At 35.2% G+C, this 22,381-nt stretch overlaps 2 protein-coding genes and 1 long non-coding RNA gene across 3 annotated transcripts; all 3 read right to left on the bottom strand.

The window, feature by feature from the left end:
* Positions 1–2,694: 2,694 nt before the first annotated feature.
* LOC142550066 (uncharacterized) lies at positions 2,695–3,922 on the bottom strand. The gene is made up of 5 exons (XM_075659305.1): positions 3,856–3,922; positions 3,600–3,719; positions 3,175–3,471; positions 2,891–3,093; positions 2,695–2,814 (listed from the first exon to the last, which is right to left on the bottom strand). Exons 1-4 carry the CDS (start codon positions 3,920–3,922, stop codon positions 2,990–2,992), a joined length of 588 nt encoding a protein of 195 aa, XP_075515420.1. The 3' UTR covers positions 2,695–2,814; positions 2,891–2,989.
* Positions 3,923–4,494: 572 nt separating this feature from the next.
* On the bottom strand, positions 4,495–5,040 carry LOC142548100 (uncharacterized). The gene is made up of 3 exons (XR_012820888.1): positions 4,957–5,040; positions 4,791–4,878; positions 4,495–4,708 (listed from the first exon to the last, which is right to left on the bottom strand). It is a non-coding gene; the product is annotated as an uncharacterized LOC142548100 (long non-coding RNA).
* A 1,491-nt stretch (positions 5,041–6,531) lies between these two features.
* On the bottom strand, positions 6,532–7,496 carry LOC142550065 (uncharacterized). The gene is made up of 2 exons (XM_075659304.1): positions 6,951–7,496; positions 6,532–6,837 (listed from the first exon to the last, which is right to left on the bottom strand). The coding sequence occupies exons 1-2, from the start codon at positions 7,494–7,496 to the stop codon at positions 6,532–6,534; spliced, it is 852 nt and encodes a 283-aa protein (XP_075515419.1).
* Positions 7,497–22,381: the final 14,885 nt, after the last annotated feature.

Raw genomic sequence — 22,381 nt, 5'->3', positions numbered from 1 at the left:
TGTAGGAGTACAAGACCAACATACATATTATTAAAGCTCTTAATTAGACTTTAAAAGATTAATTAATTAATTAAACTAGTTGGACTAGGATAATTAATTGATTAAGCCCATTAAGTGTTTAATTTAATTAATGGGCCCTAAGCTTATATATATATGTGTATTATGCTTAGGTTAGACGCAATTCATTCATAATTTTCGAAAAAAACCCTAGCCTCCACTAGACTCCAATTTTCGAAAATATCTTCCCTTCTCCTCTCAGAATTTCGGCTCCATCAAAAGGGTTTTGGTTGAGCCGTATCTCGTTCTTAATCTCCAACGTAAAATCTCTTCTATATTTTCTAGTTCAAATTAGAAGAGGAACAAATCATGAAGTCATGGACCTGATTAGAAGATTGAAATAAAGAGTTCTTGAAGAAAATTCGAAGGGATTCATCAAGAGCTAATCCGTTTATATCGGATTAGTTGGAGCCACGTGATTAATTCACAAAGGTATAATTTTTTAACATCCTATGAATGTTTATGTTAAAACCATACGAGCGCCAAAAGCAAAACACATCTTGAATGTCAAAATAAAAAAAAATTTAAAACTTCCGCTGCGTTTGGGCGTGTAGAAAACCGAGATCCAACATACACTTCATCAGTAAAGAAAAAGGACGTTCAATTGAGAAATATACAAAAGCTGACTGCAACTAGTAATGGGATCGCTGATGATGCAATGTACGACTGTCAGAAGATTGTTGACATGGCAAACAACGTTTATAAAGTTTCAAATCGTATATTTAATATTACCGTTGGAGGCAAAGCCTATAAATAGCAGAGAAGATCAGCTGAGAAACAATCTCTCCGAATCGACCCGATCGATATACTATTCTATCAACTGAGCTGTTACTCTGCTGAAATCTTTGCAAATTTCAAAGCTCACGCTTATTGTATACATTCATAGTATTCAAGGTTATACTTCGAGCTTACAAGCATAAACTGTTATTATTATAATACTTGACTTGAATAGATCAGTTGTGCTAAATTATTTCAATCCAATTGAGTATTGTAAACCGGTTCGTAACTAAGAGTTTCAGTTTGACATTGTTAAGTTCAAAACTGAAGTGGGTCCACAACTCTTTATATCGATCAAAATCTTTAGTGAATATCTTATCTTTGTTATAGAAGGGGCGACTTAGGAGTGTTTGAAATCTCCGAACATCCATAAAATCTTGTGTCTTCTTATTTCAGTTTTATTCTATCTATTAGTCATTTTATTTCCGTACTTTAATTGTTATATGATTGATATCGACTTACAAAATTCTCGAGTATCAGTTTATCAATAAACTGACTCATAAAACGAGAAAAGGTTGTGAAAATTGTTAGTGTTTATTCAACACCCTTATAAACACTCTTTCACATTTACCCGATCCTATCACAAACCAACTTACCACCGAGGTAATTAAATAACTTATGAGTTTCTAGACCCCTTGGGACTTGACCACGATTAATCAACAAGCTAAACCACGACTCAAACCCCGAAACAATCTTGACATGGATTATGAAATTTACCTAGCAATGGAAGACACGGACCTCGCCTAAACCATTATTCAATGTTCCCTATTCAAACTTCATAACGTCTAATCTAACCCTCACTAAGCTTGGACATAATGACATATTAGTACCCAAAGTAAGCAATATCACCTAAACTCGAAACCCGAAGATACCGAAAGCAGCGCCTAGGCGCTGAAGAGCAGCGCCAGATAGGCGCCTAGCTGCTACCCTACAGCGCTGCTTGGTGTGAAGCTGCAGTGCTCTTAGTGCAGCGCTGCGGCTCTAGTCCTGTGCGAATTCAACCCCAAAAAGCCATCTGCTTCCCATTCCCTTCCCTAGGCCTTCTAATGCCACCAAACCCATACCGACTCGAAATGAAACATCGAAAGACGACTGATCACCACACATGACACATCTAAACACAGAAATGACCACTTGGCAATTCCCAACAAAGCCTGCAACCAAATAACTCAAGAAACATGAAGAACATATTTCAAAAACATCAAAGTTTGAGCAGTCACACGAAAATGATCATAACTCACTCGTTTTTTGTCCAAAAAATACAAATTTACTGTCCTATCGAAGGTATCAAAAAGTACTACGTTTTATTATGCTTATAAGAAATTTATATACGACTTAAAAAGTATTAAATTTATTAAAAATCACCAAATTAAAAAATAAAACCCACCATAAACTAAAAAAGTCACCCAAAAAAATTTGCAAATGGTTGATTTACCAAAAGTTAAAATATATTAGAATATTTTATTATCTATATGCTAACAGTAAATTCACCTGAAATTAATAATATAATTCTTTTACCTTCACCGAATCCCACATGTGTTGCTTGTCTAATTCAGTCAACTCTTTCCATGTTTTCACTTGTATAGGGCGGATATGCTTGTCGCGCACGATTTCTCCCAAGTGTCTTGACCAATATCTGTAATTTTTTCCCACTGCACAATTGTTGTAGAATTCGATCTCCATCTTTTCTCCATTTTTTAAAGCTGCAATTTTCTTATTCTTATTTTTTCCTTGAACTTTTCTCGCCTTTTGAGTTGTTGAATCTATTCAATGAATTGAAGTAATACATAATTGTATCAAGATTAAAATTTAAATCAATAGAAAATGCATAATACGCTACATTTCATATATATTATACTTATCATCAACATATTTGTCTGTAACAACATAGCTCAATTCACCACTTTCACCATCTTTAGTCATAGGAGTAAATTTAGCAACAAGATAATGACCAACATCGTCAACTGGTATTTGAAAATCCTAAAGAAATCATATAATTACAATAATAAATTATGGTTCATGGAACATTAAATATTATTTTATCCAAAGAACTTACCTTGTTGATCGTACATTCACCGATAGATTGCAAGCCAGTCTCGATATCAAAGTTCTTCGAAATAGTTATGAACCATTGAATTGTACTAGCTCGTTCACTTCAATTTACCACATCCCCCCGTACAATGACTTTCTCATTTGTCTTATAATCACTCAATATTTTAGTATCTCTCACTTTTGGAACTCTTGGGATTGGGATATAATCTGTACAAATTTAAAGAAAATAAATCAATGATAAAGAAAAACAAGAAAATCTCATAATAAATAACTCTTTATTAACGCTACAAGATGTTGGATTGTCTTCAGGCAGTTTGAAGAGCAATGGTTGGGCAGATTCATCCACATCTACATAAATGTGTATGTTCTCCACGTACTCGTGTTCTTTCAACATAGCCAATAAATCTTTATCATTTCTCAAAGTCTCACCATCCCCATCCGAGACTTTATAACCAACAGAATATATGTCAATGAACTTTTTACATATGTTCAAGATTTCTAAGAAAGAAGTATCATCCGTAAAATCTCTTTCTTTCCATTCATCTTCCCCAAAATGCACAATAAGAGTATGGGCTGAAATTCCACCTTTTGGAAGGAAAAAAAATCAGTTTTTACAATTATATCAATATATTTTCACTTAAAAATAGAGAGAGCCACCTAAAAAATTGCATGAGTTATAAATTACAATGCCTACATAAAGTTTAGAGGTTTACCAATTCTTCGTTGATAGCCGATGTATTGAGCTTTTTGCTCTTCAACCTGTATCCTTTGAATTCCTCTTAAGCTCTTGTGGGCAGATGCATTCCTGGTAAACAACAAATCAGATAATTTAACTATGAAATAATTATATCAACTGTTGAAATTATATAAAAAAATAAATCTACGCTATCAGTTTAGAAAAGAAATTACCAGTAGAATCTCCAACAGGCCTCGTTTTATGTCCTTATCCACGCTCCTTGGCCAACTTACAAGGAGCTAAAAATTTTACAGGCTTTCGGATGTTGCCTACACTACTTTTGGGAAGCATTGGTTCCATCTGTTAATATAAGCAATGTAACATATTAGTACATATAGTAAAAACATGAAAATGAACCAAAATGAATAAACAACTAACACATAAAAGAACGAAGATTTTACCAAAATAGAATAGCATAAAAAAACAACTATGAAACATGATAAGTTGGAAATACTTCTTCAAATTTGAATTCGCTTTCTCTTTCTTTTGTTTGTTGGTAGGTCAACTACTAGCGGCTCCAAATCTGTTCTTCTCCAAATGTTTTGACCATCTACATCGAATGAAGTTTGGCCCCCACAATCAAAATTGAATGATTCAGCTTGTTGATATGCTTCACCGAGGTTGTGTCTTAACAACAACATGCCAACCTTTATTGATGTTGTCAATGGCATAAAACACTTGTGAAGCTTGATTGGCGAGAATAAAGGGTTCGTTTGTTTTCAAAATACGATGGCAATTAATGTCAGTGAATCCATATTCATCTACTTTTGCTCCTTTCTCATTATCATGCTCATCGAACCATCTACATCGAAATAAAACCACTCGTTTTCCGTCAAGATGATGCAGTTCAAAAATCTCTATCAACACTCCATAATAGTCAACATAATTCTTCTCACTACCTATATCACCGATTACACACACCCCATAATTTTGTGTTCTACATCCTTTGTCACGAGCTTCAATCCGAAACCTATATCCGTTGACAACATAACCACTGAAGAATGTAACATACATTGAAGGACCACGACACAATGATAGCAGGTCATCATATTTACTGTGTTGGTCTTGCATTTTCATTTTGTCAACCTACAAATAAATTAAAATGTAAATAACTCGAACAAATAATCTTGTTCAACACAAAATAATTTATAACAATAGAATCACTTACTTTTTGTTCAAACCAACCAATAAAATTGCTATTCCATTCGTCATCCGATAGTTGTGGTGTTTTATTTTTCTCATTTTTAGAGTACTCTCTGCGTTACAACATTAATGAGAAATGCATATATATAAAAAGAAAAAAAAAATGGTTGTTTAGATTTATTTGAGCTTACTCAAGGAAAGGTTGTACTTCATCGCAATTCTTTAAAATATAGATATGAGCTTTCTCCCATGCATCGTCATCGAGAATACGACTTATACCAGCTCCAAATGCTTGTCAACATTGCGAAAATATGGGTATTTCACCTTTATATTTATGAAACCCACTGACATAGTTTCGCTCAAGTCTATTGAATTTTGTCTCATTGTCTTTCAAGTATCTTGAGCAAAGAGTCATACACTCCTTTGTTATGTATCCCTCTGCTATTGAGCCTTCCGGACGAGCCAGGTTTCGAATCAGTTGTTTTAACTTATAAAATATACGCTCAATAGGCCAATTATAGCCTCCTTAGCCAAATGAACAGGCAAATGCACCATCACATCAAAAAGCGAAGAGAGAAAAACTTGTTCCAACTTGCAAAGAGTAATCGGAATTTGGGATTCAATCTTTTGTAACTCACATACCTTCAATGTTTTAGCACCAAACTAGTAAAGAACAAAGACAACTCAATAAGTGGTTCACACACGGCTTTAGGGAGGAGGCCACGTATCCCAAGAAGAAGTAGATGTTGTAAAAGGACATGAAAATCATGACATTTCAAATATGATATTTTATGTTCTTTCATGTTAACACTTTGAGAAATATTAAATGAAAACCCATCTGAAACTCTTAATTGCTTAAAAAATAAGCAAAACAAGTGCTTTTCCTCTGTAGATAAAGTGTAGGATGCAATGGGCAACTCAAGTTTATCCCCCTTGCGAATTGGATGCAAATCTGGTCTAATTTTCAGAGCTTCAAAATCAAGACGAGCTTGGAAATTGTCCTTAGTCTTTCCCTTCGCATTCATAATTGTCTTGACTATATTCTCACAGATGTTCTTTTCAATGTGCATCACATCCAGATTGTGTCTTAACAAAAGAGAACTCCAATATGGAAGTTCAAAGAAAACACTTTTCTTATTCCAATTATCACCTCTGTTTTCATGTGATATTTTCACCTTTCTTTTAAAATCTTTAGTCAAGATGAATCCTTCAAGGTCATTCACTTGAGCAAGCACATCACCACCTGAAAGTGAAAGTGGTGGTTGTCTTACCTCTTTAGTTCCATCAAACAAACTTTTATTTTTTCTCCATTTGTGGTTGCTATGAAGATAACGTCGATGACCCATATAACATTGCTTTTTACCATTAGCTAACCTCATAGAACAAGTGTCTTTGTTACAACAAGGACATGCCATCTTACCTTTGGTACTCCAACTAGACAGATTCCCATACGCTGGAAAATCATTGATTGTCCACAATAAAGATGCATGCAATTTAAAATTTTGGCGAGTTGAAGCATCAAATGTTTCAATGCCTAGTCCTCACAACTCCTTCAACTCTTCTATCAAAGGTTTAAGATAGACATCAATAGCATCTCTCGGACCCTCGGGACCTGGTATGAGACTTGAAAGATTAAAATTAGATTCTTTCATGCACATCCATGGAGGCAAATTGTATGGAATGAGTATTACTGGCCAAATACTGTATGATTTTTTTGAATGAGTAAACGGTTGGAAATCATCACTATCAAGACCAAGACATACATTTCAAGGTTCAATGGAAAAATCTTTATGCAAATCATCGAACGACTTCCATGCCATAGAATCAACTGGATGTCTCATCAGTCCATCATATACTCTTTTTTCATGATGCCATCTCATAAAAGAAGCAGTCTTTTTAGACATGAATAACCTTTGAAGCCTTGGCTTTAAAGAAGGCTTCAAAGGAAAGTAATGCAAGGTCTTCACTGCTAATTTCTTACCAATGTTTCGAACTTTGGTTTCCTCATTATGACTATTTTCTTTCCATCTAGAAGCACCACATATTTTGCACATGTTAGACTTATCTTCTTCCTTCCAATACAACATACAATCATTTTTACACACATCTATTTTTGATAAGAGAGACCAAGATCTTTAATAATTTTTTCGGAATCATAATAGGATTCTATCAAATTTGAACCGACTGGGAGTATTTGTTTCAACAGCTGTAGCAACATATCAAATGATTCATTACTCCATCGACCAATACTCTTAATGTGTAATAATTTGACAAGCACAGATAATTTTGAGGTGTCACAACCTGGATAAGTTGGTTGCTCAGAATCCTTTAACAATCTATAAAATTTCTTTGCTTCATCATTCGGTTCCTCTCCATGTTTATTCTCACTTGATGAACCAATTTCAGATCCACTTCTATGAAAACCATTCATGTTAGGATACAAATCCCTCAAAATTTCATCATAATCACTTCCTTCCGATTCTTCATCATCAGATGAAGACTCACCAAGCCTTTCACCATGGTGATACCAAGTTGTATAATTTAGCATTATTCCATTCACATTTAGATGCATTTCAACCACTTCACGATATCCATAACCAGTGTTATTACACTTCACACATGGACACCGAATACTATTCTCTCCACTTGTCTTCTTAAAAGCATAATTCAAAAATTCTTCAACTCCAACCTTGTATTTTCCATTGAATCGATCATTGAAAAAATCATCCATTCCTTACTAGGTGTCATTTTCCTTTTACGAGTATGAATTCTTGCTCAAAAGAATCTGCAACAGATTTAGAGGCAACACAACAAAAATATATGTTTTGTGATGCTAAAAAGTTATAGTTTCAGCTTACTATTATCATAATACAACTTTCAATTATGCTATCATATTTTGCTATCATATTTTATAATAAACTAAACAATTATGCTATCATGTTTTATAATTAACACAGACATAGTTTATATCTAGCAACAGTAGCGCTTCAAAACCCCATTTTCGCATATATGAAAGTAATTTTCAGGATTTACGAGCTATTTGTACAAATTCTATCACTAGAGTTTTCGCAATAGTTAAAGACCACTTTAGTTGCCTAATAATTCAAATCCCTCCTATCACTATAATTTTTTCAAGGATTTAAGCGTCTTCAATTGCCTGATATATTGCAGCATATAATCTCTCAGAAACAGTTGTAGCAGCTTTTACCACCGATTACTATAATAGCTCCTATAGAAGTTTTACATGCTACCGCCGCGAAGAGTTTAAGCGCGGTAAATAACCACTCCTATAAGTTAACCACTCCCATAAGTTATAGAAACAGATTCTAAAAACCTTCTTTTCCATTACTGGGATGACACATCTATACTACATTAGAAGGTTAAATGGAATTTTGTATGATCTAAAACAAGTGCAGAATGATGCTGATGAGGGTAGGGGCTTCAGATTACACTTCAGATGTATACACTAAAAAACTTTCATAATGTATACGAAAAAAACTTTCATAATGAAATTTATCATATAACTGTTACTTTCATATATGCAAAAATTACTATCATATTAATTTTGGAATTTTAGTTTGAGATCAAATGTATACACTAAAAAACTTTTTAATGGGATCATATTTTAAAAAGTGGGGTGGTAAAGGACAGATAAACCGATTCGAACCAAAAATTTCAGATTTCTCGGTTTCGATTGAGAATAATTTGAAAGTGAGCATAAACCCACCCTCGAAAAAGATGCAGATACAAGTTATCACACAGAAAACAACATATGATTTTTAAATTGTCCATTCTTTCTAAAAAATACTTCTTTTTTTATGAGATGGCATAAAAAGATGTGGTGTACCATGTAGATACAAGTTTTGGTTTATGCTCCCCTTCCAATTTCAGATTTCACAAACAATCAAAGGTTACGAATTTTGAATATTAATAAAAAAAGTGGGTGGTCTACTGGACGGAAGCTGAGGAGGTGATTGCGAAGATGGGGAACGTGATTGGGTGAAATTCTGGAGGTGGTGACATTAGCTACTTTTGCACGGCCTCTTCGAGTAAAGATGAAATAAGGAAACCTAACAACTAATCTTGGTGCTCCCAAAGCAAAAATTCTGGATTCACGGTATTTTAAACTCAAATGTGTTAATCTAATTTTGCATCTTTATCTAAAATTAGCTAAACGTGTAATAATAGTGATATTCTTTGACCATTAAAACAAGAGAAACAAAAAAATAAGGTAAATTTCAGATTCAGAATGAGCGCAAATCTCTCTCGTAGAAACGTGATGACGTAGTGCAAATCGAATTTTCACTAGGAGAGGCAACCTTACACGTCTTCCACAAACGCCGCCGCTGGGATTCCTATTCTCTTAGTCGCACCGAGTATGAGAGAGCACCGAGAATGAGAGATAAGCGATTATGAGAGGCAAGAAAAATATGTAGGTGAGAAAAAAAGTCGAATTCGAAGGGGAGGAGAGATTCGGAAGGGAGGGGAGGGGAGGGTTTACACATATTATTAAAGTGAGAAATATAATTGTATTTGGGGTAAAAGATATTTTTATTTTTTAATTAATGAAAAATAAAAATGCATTAGGCGCCTAAAATCTGTAGGGGCAATTGGAGGGAAATAATTTTATACATGGCGCCTAAAATCTGTAGGCAATTATGAGAGGATTTTTTTGTATTAACATAATGACGAGATTAGTTATCTATAGCTACGAAATTGAGAATTCATCACTAATAATTTAAATCTTTAATAATGGTTTTTTTTACCCTCATAAAAACTTAAAAAATTATGTTTTTAGTGACCTATTTTTCATACCCTCATTAAATTTTTGTCATTATAAATCAATTTTCTTGTAGTGCCAAGTTTTAGCTTTATCTGTTAAAGAAAAATGAAAAAGCTTAAGTCGAATGGTTTTCATGCTACAATTTAGATCATTATATGTGTTGCACACTTCTTCAAACTCTCGTATTGCAAGTATGGAATTTTAGAATCTAAACAATGAAAGTTGGGTAAAATTTGGATAATATCAGGCTTAAAATTGAAATGAGATGCATCAGGGGGAAAAACTAAACATGAAGGTGCACTAGTACGTGTAAGATTCATGTGATCTCTAAGTGTTTTTCGTCTATCATGATCATGTTGAGATTGAATTTCATCTTCATTTTCTTGGATGGGTTCTTCTGCCATGTTTTGTGAAAATAAAGGGTTATTTTGAATGAGTCGACCACTAAATGAATGTGACCAAATACTCATGCAAATGCAAAAGAAAAAGAAGAAAAACACGCAAAATCGATAAAAATTCAAAGAAAGAAAAATAAATTATAAACAAAACTAAATAGATTTGAAATTAAATTATACTTCCTCGACAACAGCGCTAAAAGCTTGATACAACTTTGTTTTGTTTTTTCTTTTAATTTTTTGAATATTTAATTGGCAATTTTTAATTGTTCAAATTTTAATTCAAGTAGTTGGGTTTGAGGATCCATTCTTTGGTAATTTAATAAAGTTAATATTAATTATCATTATTGAAATCCACTTAATAAAATGGTTTCAATATATTAAATAATCATATTTAAATTATGTTATATATTATTATCTTATAAGTATATATAATATATACCAGAATTTATAAATGATGTCAAGTATTTATTGTGCTATATATATTTTTTTAAACACTAAATCAAGGTTCCCACTTTAAATAGTTGGTAAAACCAAACAAACATTTAAATGGTACCAAGAAATTAATATTATGATATATTCATATATAATAAATCAAGGCATCCACTTTAAATTGTTGGTAATACCAAACTAACATTTAAAAGGTTCCAAGAATTTAGTATAACATATGAAACAATAAATCAAAACTCCCACTTATAAGTAGGGTATAATAATGCTTAAAGAAATAAATATAACATAAACAATAAATAATGATTAGATAATATAAACATAAATTCTTACATTTTAATAACCTTATTATCATGCCAAGAATTTCACCTTTTCATCTCAACTTTGGGAAGTTATCTACGCATTATTCAAAGTGTAAAACTTTGAATATGAAATTAACATGCTAAATATATATAAATGAAGAAATAAAGGAAAAACAAAGAGATAAATATTATGAACTCAAAGGTTTGTTCATAAAATGAGGGATATCTCAATACATTACGATACACCCATATTTATAGCCAAATTTGGGGAGACAACCACAAATAAAATATTATTTTTTTACACATAAATCTTCATTAGTGTTCCAATAAATTATGTCATCATTCACATCACTTTTGAAAATCTTCTCATCCGAATTTTCTTTTCCACATAAAACAAAACATGTAGATAATTGAGTTGTTTGAATTTTGGTATTTTTTTACCATTTTACCAAGTAATTTGAGATATATGGTCAAATGCTAGAACATGATAAAACCGCCACTTCTTAGGTAACTTTATTTGTTGCTTAATTTGATCCAATTGTGAGAGGATTTTTATCTCATGCATATTACCAATATTGTAGATATTAACATCAACTTTCTACAGGTCCAAGAATCAGCTTAATCCCATTTGCAACGGCAATATTATTCTTGTTTTATCGAACCTGTAAAAATAGTTAAAACTTATAATTACACAACAACTTATATTTTTTACAATTTATTATAAAACATATAATATTAAACATTTAATAAAACAAAAACTATAAATTTATATTATAAGATATTTATTTAATGTACAATTTTTTATGTTTATCAGTTGTCATGAAGGAAGCCCATAATACTCCGTATTTTTCATTCATCCAAGAAGTACGAAGATGTATAAGGATTTGCTGACATTGTATTGGTGGCCGGGCATGAAACAAGACATCTTACAATTTTTGTCCGAGAGTTTGACATACAGCAAGTTAAGGCAGAACACTAGAGGCCAGCAGGGAAGCTTAAGTCACTTCCTATTCCAAAATGGACTGTTCAAGCTTGGCGGCTGCCTGTATCTTTCCGGTTTGGAGGAGCGAATCAAAAGTGACAGCAGTGCGATATTGAACCCATTTATCAAACATCATCATTTTGTCTGAACAGCCTCATTGACACGTTGACTTGTGAGGATGATGGCCGTATGAACTGCATTGTTTTGAGGTGGATTATCAATCAGCACCTGTTTGCCCTTATCGAAAGAGAGAATAATAGGAACTCCTGAATAGGAGGATTGGATATCTGTCTCTGTAATTTGAATCCCTTTAAACTTGGTGACAGATACTGCAGGGATAGGGGCAGGAATGAGCGGTGCAAAAATATGCTTGACCAGCTTAATTTTTGTTAGTTGTGCGGTTCTTTTTTTCTTGAAAACCTGAGCAACTAGAACATCATATTTGAACTCATCATTAGAGCTTGTTTGTAAAACCAGTTTTCTTTTGGCTTCTTTGGGAGTAGAGACACTTTGTTTCTTTTGTTTCACAAACTCACACCAGTTTCTGTTTTGACAGTGACGTATTCTTCATCTGTCGGTTTGTTTTTCTAAATGAATTTGTCAACCGATACCCAAGAAAAACATTTTGGTTTTTCCAACCTCAATCATGTCAACCGGTTGGACTCCTGCTTTGATCAACATGTGGCATATTTGAACCGCGAAGCCGTGAGATTGATTGTCTTTCTTAATCATGGCTACCAGTATTTTGAAAATAATATCAGACCAGTTGATCCCTAGATTGGAGGAGATGGTGGCCATAACAAGGAATTTCTCCATAGTAATTTTATCATATGCACCAGCTTTAGCAAGAATTCCTTTTGCCACAATATCAGCCAACAGTCGAAATTCGATCTTTAAATCTCGCTTCTGGCATGTTGGGTAAGAAATAGGAGAATCAGTGAGTGAGAAGTTTCTTCGCCAAATATCAGTATTACCATCTGGCAGTGTAGAGAAGTAAGTGATGCCAGCCGTTGGTAAGCTAAACAATTCAGCAAACACTTTCTGGGTGAAGATGAAGTTTTTTTTTTGAACAGAACAAAGAATTTCTCCGTTCTTCATGTAAGCAGAATCAAAGAATTCTTTTAGTAATGTATCGGAGTAGTTGTAGCTGCAACCCAGAAATGTTCGAAGCCCAGATTCTTCGAGTGAGCGGAACATAGCCTTCATAGACTTGTTGGCATCGAAAAGATGGATGGGAAGTTGGTAGCTACTGTATTCTGTGCAATGGAGGCAGCCATTTGTGTTGAATTTGCAAAGAATTTTTTGTTTGCTTGTTCCTGCAGAGTGAGCTTAGATGAGATAACAAAGTGAGAACGATGATGTGAATGAAGGTAGGTATCTCCGGTTCAAGAATGCACTAGTTAGTCCATGTGGAGGACTGTTATTGGAGGATTTTTCTAAAATATTTGAAAATTTTGACGGCGGGTAAAATGAGTATTTTCAAATTTGAAGGAGAAAAACGTCACTTCACACAGAAGCAGTCGAAGAGTTTGAGTACTTTTTACGGAAAATGACGTGGATGTATTATATCCACAAAATTTGAACCGGATCATTGATGTGATTAGGTAGGGACCGGTTAAGAAGATAATAATTATTCCTTAACCATTTTTCCCCCTAAATATGTGCATGAATGACAATGAAACGTCGGTTGCGTATTATAAAACGCTTCACATTTCCCACCGCAGTCATGATGACACAGGCTTTTGGCGCTTGATTTTTATCTATAAATACAGGCAACGATGTTAGCAATAAAATCAAATAAGAGAGATGGAGAGAGATAACAGTCCGGACTTAGCCGAAGAATTATGAATGCTGTGGTGGCTTCTCGTAAAAAAGCTATTGAGGAGCGAGTGATGAAGAAAACTCTTGCCATGTGGGCAAAAATCCGAAAACTCCAGTTCATCCTTGAATGCGAACTAGATGCTTCCTCCAGAGAGATGGCGGCACTAGGAAGGTATCGGCGACGTCTTTGCGTGGCTGATAATGTTGGCGTCTTTTCTGATGATGGCGTTTATCTTCTCATGCTGTTCAATGAGAGGAGTGTTTTGAGAGAGATAGCCATTTCAGAGGAGTTTTCACGTATTGCCATCGGAGGGCTGAGCAGCTGGTTTGTGTCCTGGAGGTTGTACGTAGATAGGGAGATTAAGAGTGTACGCCTCCGCCTATGTTGATGTACTGTCCCCATGCCTAATGATGTCCCCTCCCCCCCCCCCCCCCCCCCCCCGCCTCTAATGATGTACTGCCCCCGCCTCATATGATAAGAAAATTTTATTTTGTATTACTGACTGTTTCTTGCCTTTTTCTTTTATTTTCTGCAAAATTAAACTAGGCATATACAAGAAATAATCATATCATGATATGTCAATCAAACCAAGCATATTACGAAAATAAGAGAACTTAGCCTCGGGTAGTGGGTTTGTGAAAATATTGGATGTTTGTTGATCAGTATGAACGTATTCAAACCGTATTTCTTTCTTCATGACATGTTCTCGGAGGAAATGATATCTGATATCGATATTCTTTGTCCGAGAGTGCATGACAGGGTTGTATGTTATGGCTATAGCGCTTGTGTTGTCGCAGAATATGGGAGATTCAGCGGCTTGGATTCCATAGTCTTTTAACTGTTGCTGTATCCATAGCATCTGAGCACAACAACTTCCGGCTGCTAAGTATTCTGCTTCAGCGGTTGATGTAGCAATTGACGTTTGTTTCTTGCTGGCCCATGAAATAAGTCTTTCACCCAAGAATTGGCATGAACCACTGGTGCTTTTTCGATCGATTTTGCATCCAGCATAATCTGCATCTGAGTAACCTACAAGATTAAAACTTGAATCTTTGGGATACCAAAGACCCACATTGGCAGTTCCTTTCAAATATTTGAGTATGTGTTTAGAGGCAGTAAAATGAGATTGCATAGGTTTAGCTTGAAACCGTGCACATAAGCATACGACAAACATAATATCAGGTCGACTTGCGGTTAAGTATAGTAAGGACCCAATTAGTCCTCTGTACATTTTTTCATCCACCGAAATTCCCCCTTCATCTTTATCTAATTTGATTGATGAGCTCATTGGAGTGCTGGCTTGAGAGCAATTTTCCATGCCAAATATCTTTAACATATCTCGTGTATATTTGGCTTGATTAATGAAAATACCATTTTCAGACTGCTTGACTTGCAGTCCTAAAAAATAGTTTAATTCGCCCATCATGCTCATTTCAAATTGTTCCTGCATCATCTTAGAAAATCTTTCACATAACATAGGATTAGTTGAACCAAAAATAATATCGTCCCCATATATTTGAACAAAAAGTGAATGGTCATTTCTGGAGAATTTAAATAGAGTTTTATCAATTGTACCGATAGAGAATCCATGCTCGAGCAGAAATTTGGTTAGTGTGTCATACCATGCTCTCGGAGCTTGCTTGAGTCCATATATGGCCTTATCCAGTTTGTAAACGTGATCAAGAAAGGCATGATTAACAAAATCAGGTGGTTGTTCTACATAAACTTTCTCATTTAATAAACCATTCAGAAAGGAAGATTTAACATCCATTTGATATACTTTGAAGTCCTTAAATGCTGCAAAAGCTAGAAATATTCTAATGGCTTCTAATCTGGCAACAAAGGCAAAAGATTCATCAAAGTCTATTCCTTCCTCTTGTCTATATCCCTGAGCCACTAAACGAGCCTTATTTCTGATGATTGAACCACTTTCATTCATTTTGTTTCTGTAAACCCATCTAGTTCCAATTATGTGAGCATCATTAGGTCGAGATACTAAGTGCCATACTCTGTTCCTTTCAAACTGATTAAGTTCCTCTTGCATAGCCTCTATCCAGTTTGTGTCTAGCAAGGCATCATCAATTTTCTTGGGTTCTATTTGAGAAACGAAAGCAGCCTACATAAATTCATTTATCATCTGATTTCTAGTTCTAAGAGGAGCAGTAGGGTTACAAATGACCTGCTCGAGTGGATGATCCTTGTTCCACCCGAGACAAGGTCCATATGGATTTGGCTCGGTTGGTTGATTGATGTCGTTTTCTTGTTCTGGTGCCTCTTCTTCCACTGGTATATTCTGCGGTTGATAATTGTTTTCTGGTTCATTTGTCTGCTGATTTTTTTCTTGACCGGTTGGGTTTTCTTTGGAGATGGTTTCACCTGTTCTTCTTAGGTCTATCTCATCATCATCATTGCTAGCTTCAAGGTTAGCAGCTTCAAAATTATTTATCAGATCATGCATGCTACTGTTGCTACTGTCATGACATATAGATGATTCATCGAACACAACATGTATGGATTCTTCGACAGTCAGAGTTTTTTGATTATACACTCTGTATGCTTTACTCACTGCTGAGTATCCCAGAAAGATGCCATTTTCAGCCTTTACATCAAATGCGGTGAGATGCATTTTCCATTTATATGAATAAAACACTTACAGCCGAATATGCGAAAGTACCCCACTTCTGGCAATTTTCCGGTCCATACTTCATATGGAGTCTTTTCATGATTTTTATTAATCATAGACCGATTCTGAGTGTAACAAGCTGTGTTGATGGCTTCAGCCCAAATCTTTGTGAGATACCAGATTCAGCCATCATGGTTCTAGCTGATTCCTTCAGTGTGCGGTTTCTTCTTTCTGCCACTCCATTTGTTGTGGCAATCTTGCAGCTGATAACTCGTGTTTAATGCCATGATCTTCAAGGTAGGATGACAGGTATTTGTTTAGAAATTCAGTTCCTCTGTCACTCCTGATTCTGTCAATTTCTTCCCTTTTCTCATTTTGAAGCCTCTTGAGCAGCCTAATTAGTTAATCGACAGTTTGATCTTTGGAGCTTAGGAATAATACCCATGTGAATCTGGAGAAGTCATCAATAATTACAAGAGTGTATTTCTTTCTCCCTAAGCTCATCACCGGAATAGGTCCAAACAGGTCCATATGAAGGAGTTTCAAACATCTTGCTGAAGAGTTTCTTCCCTTGCTTTTGAAAGTTGATCGAACTTGTTTTCCTAGCTGACAAGCATTGCATACTTTATCTTTGGCAAAGTCAACATTAGGCAGTCCAGATACCAGCTTAAGCTTACTAATAATAGCAATGGATTTGAAATTTAGATGATCGAGCCTTTTATGCCATAGCCAATTTTTATTTCCATTTTGAGCAATGAAGCAATTAGATGCATTTTAATATTCATCATTCCATTCTACTCTATAGGTATTTGACTTCGATAGCCAGTCAGCACAATTGTCCCTGCATTAGTTTTAACCATGCATTTGTCTCTATGAAATTCAACCGTATATCCATTGTCACTCAGTTGACTTATACTGATCAGGTTATAACATAAATTTTCTACCAAGAGAACATCTTTAATGATGATTTTGCCATGAATAATCTTACCCTTACCCATGGCTTTACCTTTAGCATTGTCACCGAAAGTGATTGTTGGCCCCTTGAAATTCACAACTTCTGACAAGAGATTTTGTTTCCTCTCATATGTCTTGAGCATCCGCTGTCTAAAAACCATGTTGATTTTTCCAAGTTTTTCTTCTTTAGTTCCATTTCATCTGTGGATTCTTGATCTTCCTTGGCCATGAGACACTCGACTGTCTCGTCTTCGTTTTCACTTGAAGATGCCTCAGAAGAGGATTTTTCTTACTCGGTTTCAGCCCATTTGCCTTTGTCCTCTTCTGCAATCAGAACTCGCTGATTCTTTTTCTTGACGAATTTCTTGTTGTCTTTGAATCGTCTTCTATTCTCTTGTTTCTTTTCATCCTTCTTTGGCTTGTTGCATTCTGTAATAAATTGTCCCTTATTTCCACAGTTAAAACAACCTTGACCATCCTCAGTATGGTCCTTTTTAAAATAAGGTTTATTCATTTGAGATTGATTTTTGCGCATGAATTTGCTGAACTTCTTAACAAAAAGAGACATGGCTTCATTGCTTAGTTGCTCAGGCAATTTCTTACTTGTGGACTCTTCGACCGGAAGAGTCACTGTAGCAGCTGCCAAAGCCCTTGTTTGTTGAGTTGCGGATGGCTCTTCTTCAGTTCATATTCCAAGCTCAAATTCATATGCTTTAAGATCACCAAACAGATCATGGAGTTCCAGTTTGTTCAGATCTTTGGATTCGCGCATTGCTATGGTCTTCACATCCCATTCTCTGAGAAGAGCTTGCATGACCTTCAAAGCGATTTATCTGTTGGAGTACTCTTTTCCAAGTGAGATGGGCTCGATGATAATGCTGCTAAACCGCTCATCAAATTCTGCAAGAGTTTCTCCTGGCTTCATCTTTGCATTATCGAATTTTTGGATAGCCACTGTCAGTTTGTTTTCTTTGTTCTGATCATTGCCTTCGCACAGTTGAGTAAGTTTTTCCCATATCTCCTTTGTAGTGGTACAGGTCCTGATTTTGGCGAACATGTTCTTATCCAGAGTCTTATATAGAATATCTTTTGCAACGTTGTCCTGGTTTGCTTTCTTTTTATCCTCAGTTGTTCATTCAAATCTATGTTTCTCTATCATTTGAGGAACGCCTTCAGATGTACCAACAACTGTGTTTACTTTCATGATCTTCATTGGTCCATCGGTGATTACAAACCACATATCGTCATCCTGTGCTGCTAGATGTGCCTGCATGCGAATTTTTCAATCATCATAATCTTCCTTGGAAAACATAGGAATTTTGTTGAAGGATGCCATGATTATTTGAATGATGTCAACGTTTAGAGAAAAACCCCGCTCTGATACCACTTGTTAGGATCGGGAAAGAGTTTAGAGGGGGGGTGAATGAACTCTTTCAAATTTTACTGTTTTTGAATTTTCGCTATCAACCGTTTTTAGGCGGTTGAAAAATATTTTCTCAAACGGTTGAAAACTTGAACTACTGGTTGTGCGGAAAACAGTTCAGAGTTTTCAATGATCAATAAAATTAGTGACACCCTTAACAACAATAAGTGACTGAGAGATATTTAAGCATGCAAGAAATAGATGACAGCGGATTTTATGGATGTTCGGAGATTGAATACTCCTACGTCACCCCTTCTTCCTTTGTTAGGAAGGATTCCACTAAAAGACTTTGACTTTACAAAATGTTTGTAACAGTCCGATCCATCCAGGACTTATCACACTGCCTGTATTGGAACTCTTAGTGATCACTTTACACTTCTTGATATTAAGAACCCTTAGTTCTCCAGACACCACAAACTTTAATCAAATAACCACCAGGTTACTGATAAGAAACAATAGTTTGTTTGAGTAGCACGAAAAGATCCTTGGATGATCAAGTATGTTTCTGTTGAACTGCGTGCAGATAGAGCGAAGATGAGTATTGACTGTGATTGCGCTCTGAGATTTTCTTTGAATGCAAGCTCAATGATCTTTGTATATAGCTTTTTTTTTTTTTGGCTTGCATCCTTCTCTGTTGATATAGCCGAATGACTTGACGGTCGGAAAGGACAGTTAACGTAAACCTGAGCTTCAGAATCAGATGAGTCGCTTTCATCTTTATGAGCAATAAATGTTCGCATTTAATCTTCCTTTTGCTCATCATACATCTGAAGCTCTTTTCTTGAGGATTTCCTCTTAAGGCAACTGTTCTTTTCGCATTAGACTGCGAAGTCTATCTCTGAGCTTCCTTTCTGGGATAGAGAGTTAAATGCATATCATTCTTGGAATTGATGTGTAATCGTTGACTTCAAGGAGTTTTGAATGCACTCAACCGGTCAGAGAATGTCTTTTAGCAATAAGTGATTCTCTTAGATGAACCGGTTCACTATTTCCATAATCTGAAGAATCAACGGTTGAAAATCAGCGGTTTGAGAAACCTGTAGGTTTTTGCCGGTTGAGCTTATTAGGATTCCATCCGCGGTTGATTTTGATTTGTCATATACCAAAATTCTTGAAACGCTAGTTTCATTTCTTAACAATGAGTTACTATTCTAGCGTTGCGGTGCTACAATAGTCGCGCCTAGCCGCTAGAGTTGCGGCAATTTTGGCGCAACGGTGATGGAAAGTGGTTCTAAGGCGCTACAGACGCGAAAAGTGACTATGTAAACCCACTTTGACTTCCACCATCCATTCTCCATCATTTTCCTCCTGCTTCACGCAAACCCTCATCCATCTCATCTCCATTATCGAATTCCTTTCCTCATTTTATGGGGTATTTACCCAAGAAAATTATGAAATGAAGGTAGATTTGTGATCCTCCCATCATAGGCTTCAAGATGATGTAAGTATTTCTCATTTTTATTCAAGTTTAGAAATGAAATTTAAATTTGATATTTGAGATATTAAGATGAAGATGTTGTATTTGAGGTGGTTTTAATTTAAAAGAGATATGAGCATGGTTTCTTGTTCTATTCACAAACGGATTTACACCTTTTGTATTTCGTGTATATGGGACGGTTGTAATTGGATTTTGATGTTAGGGTTTTCATCAAACTTTTATATTATCAAGTTAGCTTTGATTTGGTTCTTCCATCACTCAGTTCCAGGAATAAATGAAACAGATATGTGATTCTTACCAAAACTGTTATGGAACTCCGAGTTAGTGCAGATTTGTGTACATGCCTTCTGTTTATTTGAATTCTGAGATTTATTTTTTGAGATTCTGGATTTGTTGTTCAATAAAAAATATAGAACATTGTCTCGTATTCAAAATGATACCAAATTGGCTTGATTGCATTTGATATTGAGGAAGTAATGCTCAAAATACTAAAATGTTCAAGAAATTTATTGACGCAGACTTCGTGGGAATTATGTTATATGTTTCAAATTATGAACGACTGGGTAATTTAATTTATTCGACAAAAATTTGTGAAGAATAATTTTTGGGCTTTTAGTTGTTTTGCATATCCAATTTGTGGGTCATGATTCGAAGCAATATTGAATTAATTATGAATTTTATATAGAAAATATTCTGTTTTGATAAATGATATGAGTTCTTGACTTATAATAGACTTCAGAGGTTCAAGACTTATCAACTACACATTTTGATATCTTTTTGGTAATATTTGAGAGGTGTGTTACGGTCGGTAACATACGACTGAAATTTCTATGGATCAATGGATGACTTGTGATTTGATGATGATTGTTGTCTTGAGATGAGTTTATTATGATATCGATATGATGATAATGATTTGCATCATTACATTGAATATTGAGCCACTTTTCGATCCAAATTTGATATGGCGGAGGTTGCGTTGATTTATTGATTTGTTGGACGCATAGGGTTGTAGTTGAGTTGTCATAGTGTATGCGGAGGTCGCTGCTATGGCTTGAACACTCTCTATAAGCGCACAATAGTCCAGAGATTGTAGAACACAGCACCCCACCCGTAGCGGATGAGTCTTTGGATGTTGCTGTGGAATTTTCTTCCCTTGGGTACCCTATAACCAACTTATTCACTTGATTTTGAGATTTATTGATAACCACAGCTTCTGATCATGCATTGCATTTTATTGCATCTTTATGGATTTCATATGCACTAGTTGTCATTTTAATTCTCATATGTTATTGATTGTATCATACTGAGTTTATACTCACCGGCATGTCGGCTACCTCTTGTTTTCATGTGCTTGACGGTAGGCGATTCGAGGCCAGGATGCCAGAGTCCAGCTCCAGGCGAGGAGATGCGAGTTAGAGTGGGATTCTCGGGTCTTAGGAGCTATTTGATGATGTTTGGACTACATTGGCTCACTAGTTTATTTTGGCATGTTAAAACTTATATTTCAAACATTTGAGACCTTTAAATTATTTTGACGATGTTTTTGTCGGTTTGTGAACCACATATTATGTATTTTACTCAATCGTTTGGTTTGTTACATTTATAATTATTAGTATTAAATGTCAAACCCGGGGCCCCACATTAGGTGGTATCAAAGCATAAGATATTTGGAAATAGGGCAGATCGAGTTAGTTCGAATTGCTTGATCATGTGATATATTTGCTAGCATATTCACTGTGCCCTAATGTGAAATACATGATTATAATTGAGATATTATATTGTTGAGCTTCATTCGAGATTATTGAGATTTATTGAGTCTCGAGAGCCAGAGATGGTCGATACAAGATTGAAAATATTATGATATTGTAATTTTATCTTTGTTTGATCTATTGTATATCAGACATGGCTACTCGAGATAGAGGTCGTGGTAGACCTAGATAGACATACCAGTGGCACAAGATCAGGGTAGTGCTACTCAAACTCATATGGATATAACTCTGACTCCAATGGAGATACTGTTATCCAGATTTCAGTCTTTGCGCTCACCGATGTTGAAGGGTACAGAAAATGCATTAGAGTGTGAGAGCTAGTTGGAGAGTATGGATCAGTTATTTGAGTCTCTTGAATATCTAGATGATTGTAGAATCAAGTTAGTTGTTTATCAGTTATTGGATGTTGCTAAGAGTCTATGGATCATGACCAAGAAAGCTTTAGAGGGTCGAGGTACAATTATTAACTGGGATGTCTTTAAATATGAATTTTATCAGTGTTTCTTTCCTACCTCTTACAGGAAAGATAGGGGATCCGAGTTTTGCAAATTTAAAGCAGGGAAATCTAAAAGTTGAGGACTATGTTGCTAAGTTCTCGATCGAGCCAAGGAAGCTGAAACCGGAATCATTAGACAGAGAGATTCTCAGTATATAAAACGACTCCAGAAGCCACAATAT

This window comes from Primulina tabacum, chromosome 6 (genome assembly GCF_025594145.1).
Source record: "Primulina tabacum isolate GXHZ01 chromosome 6, ASM2559414v2, whole genome shotgun sequence".
Lineage (NCBI taxonomy): Eukaryota > Viridiplantae > Streptophyta > Magnoliopsida > Lamiales > Gesneriaceae > Primulina > Primulina tabacum.
Note: the sequence above shows the minus strand (reverse complement) of the source record. Positions and strands in the feature narration are given on the sequence as shown.

Coding starts and splice junctions, on each gene's coding strand:
- LOC142550066 (XM_075659305.1), bottom strand. CDS start 3,922: ATGGAACCAATGCTTCCCAAAAGTAGTGTAGGCAACATCCGAAAGCCT. Junction 3,472..3,599: donor CGGCTATCAACGAAGAATTG/GTAAACCTCTAA, acceptor TCCTTCCAAAAG/GTGGAATTTCAGCCCATACT. Junction 3,094..3,174: donor TGAAGACAATCCAACATCTT/GTAGCGTTAATA, acceptor AAATTTGTACAG/ATTATATCCCAATCCCAAGA.
- LOC142550065 (XM_075659304.1), bottom strand. CDS start 7,496: ATGGATGATTTTTTCAATGATCGATTCAATGGAAAATACAAGGTTGGA. Junction 6,838..6,950: donor TGTTGAAACAAATACTCCCA/GTCGGTTCAAAT, acceptor TTGTATTGGAAG/GAAGAAGATAAGTCTAACAT.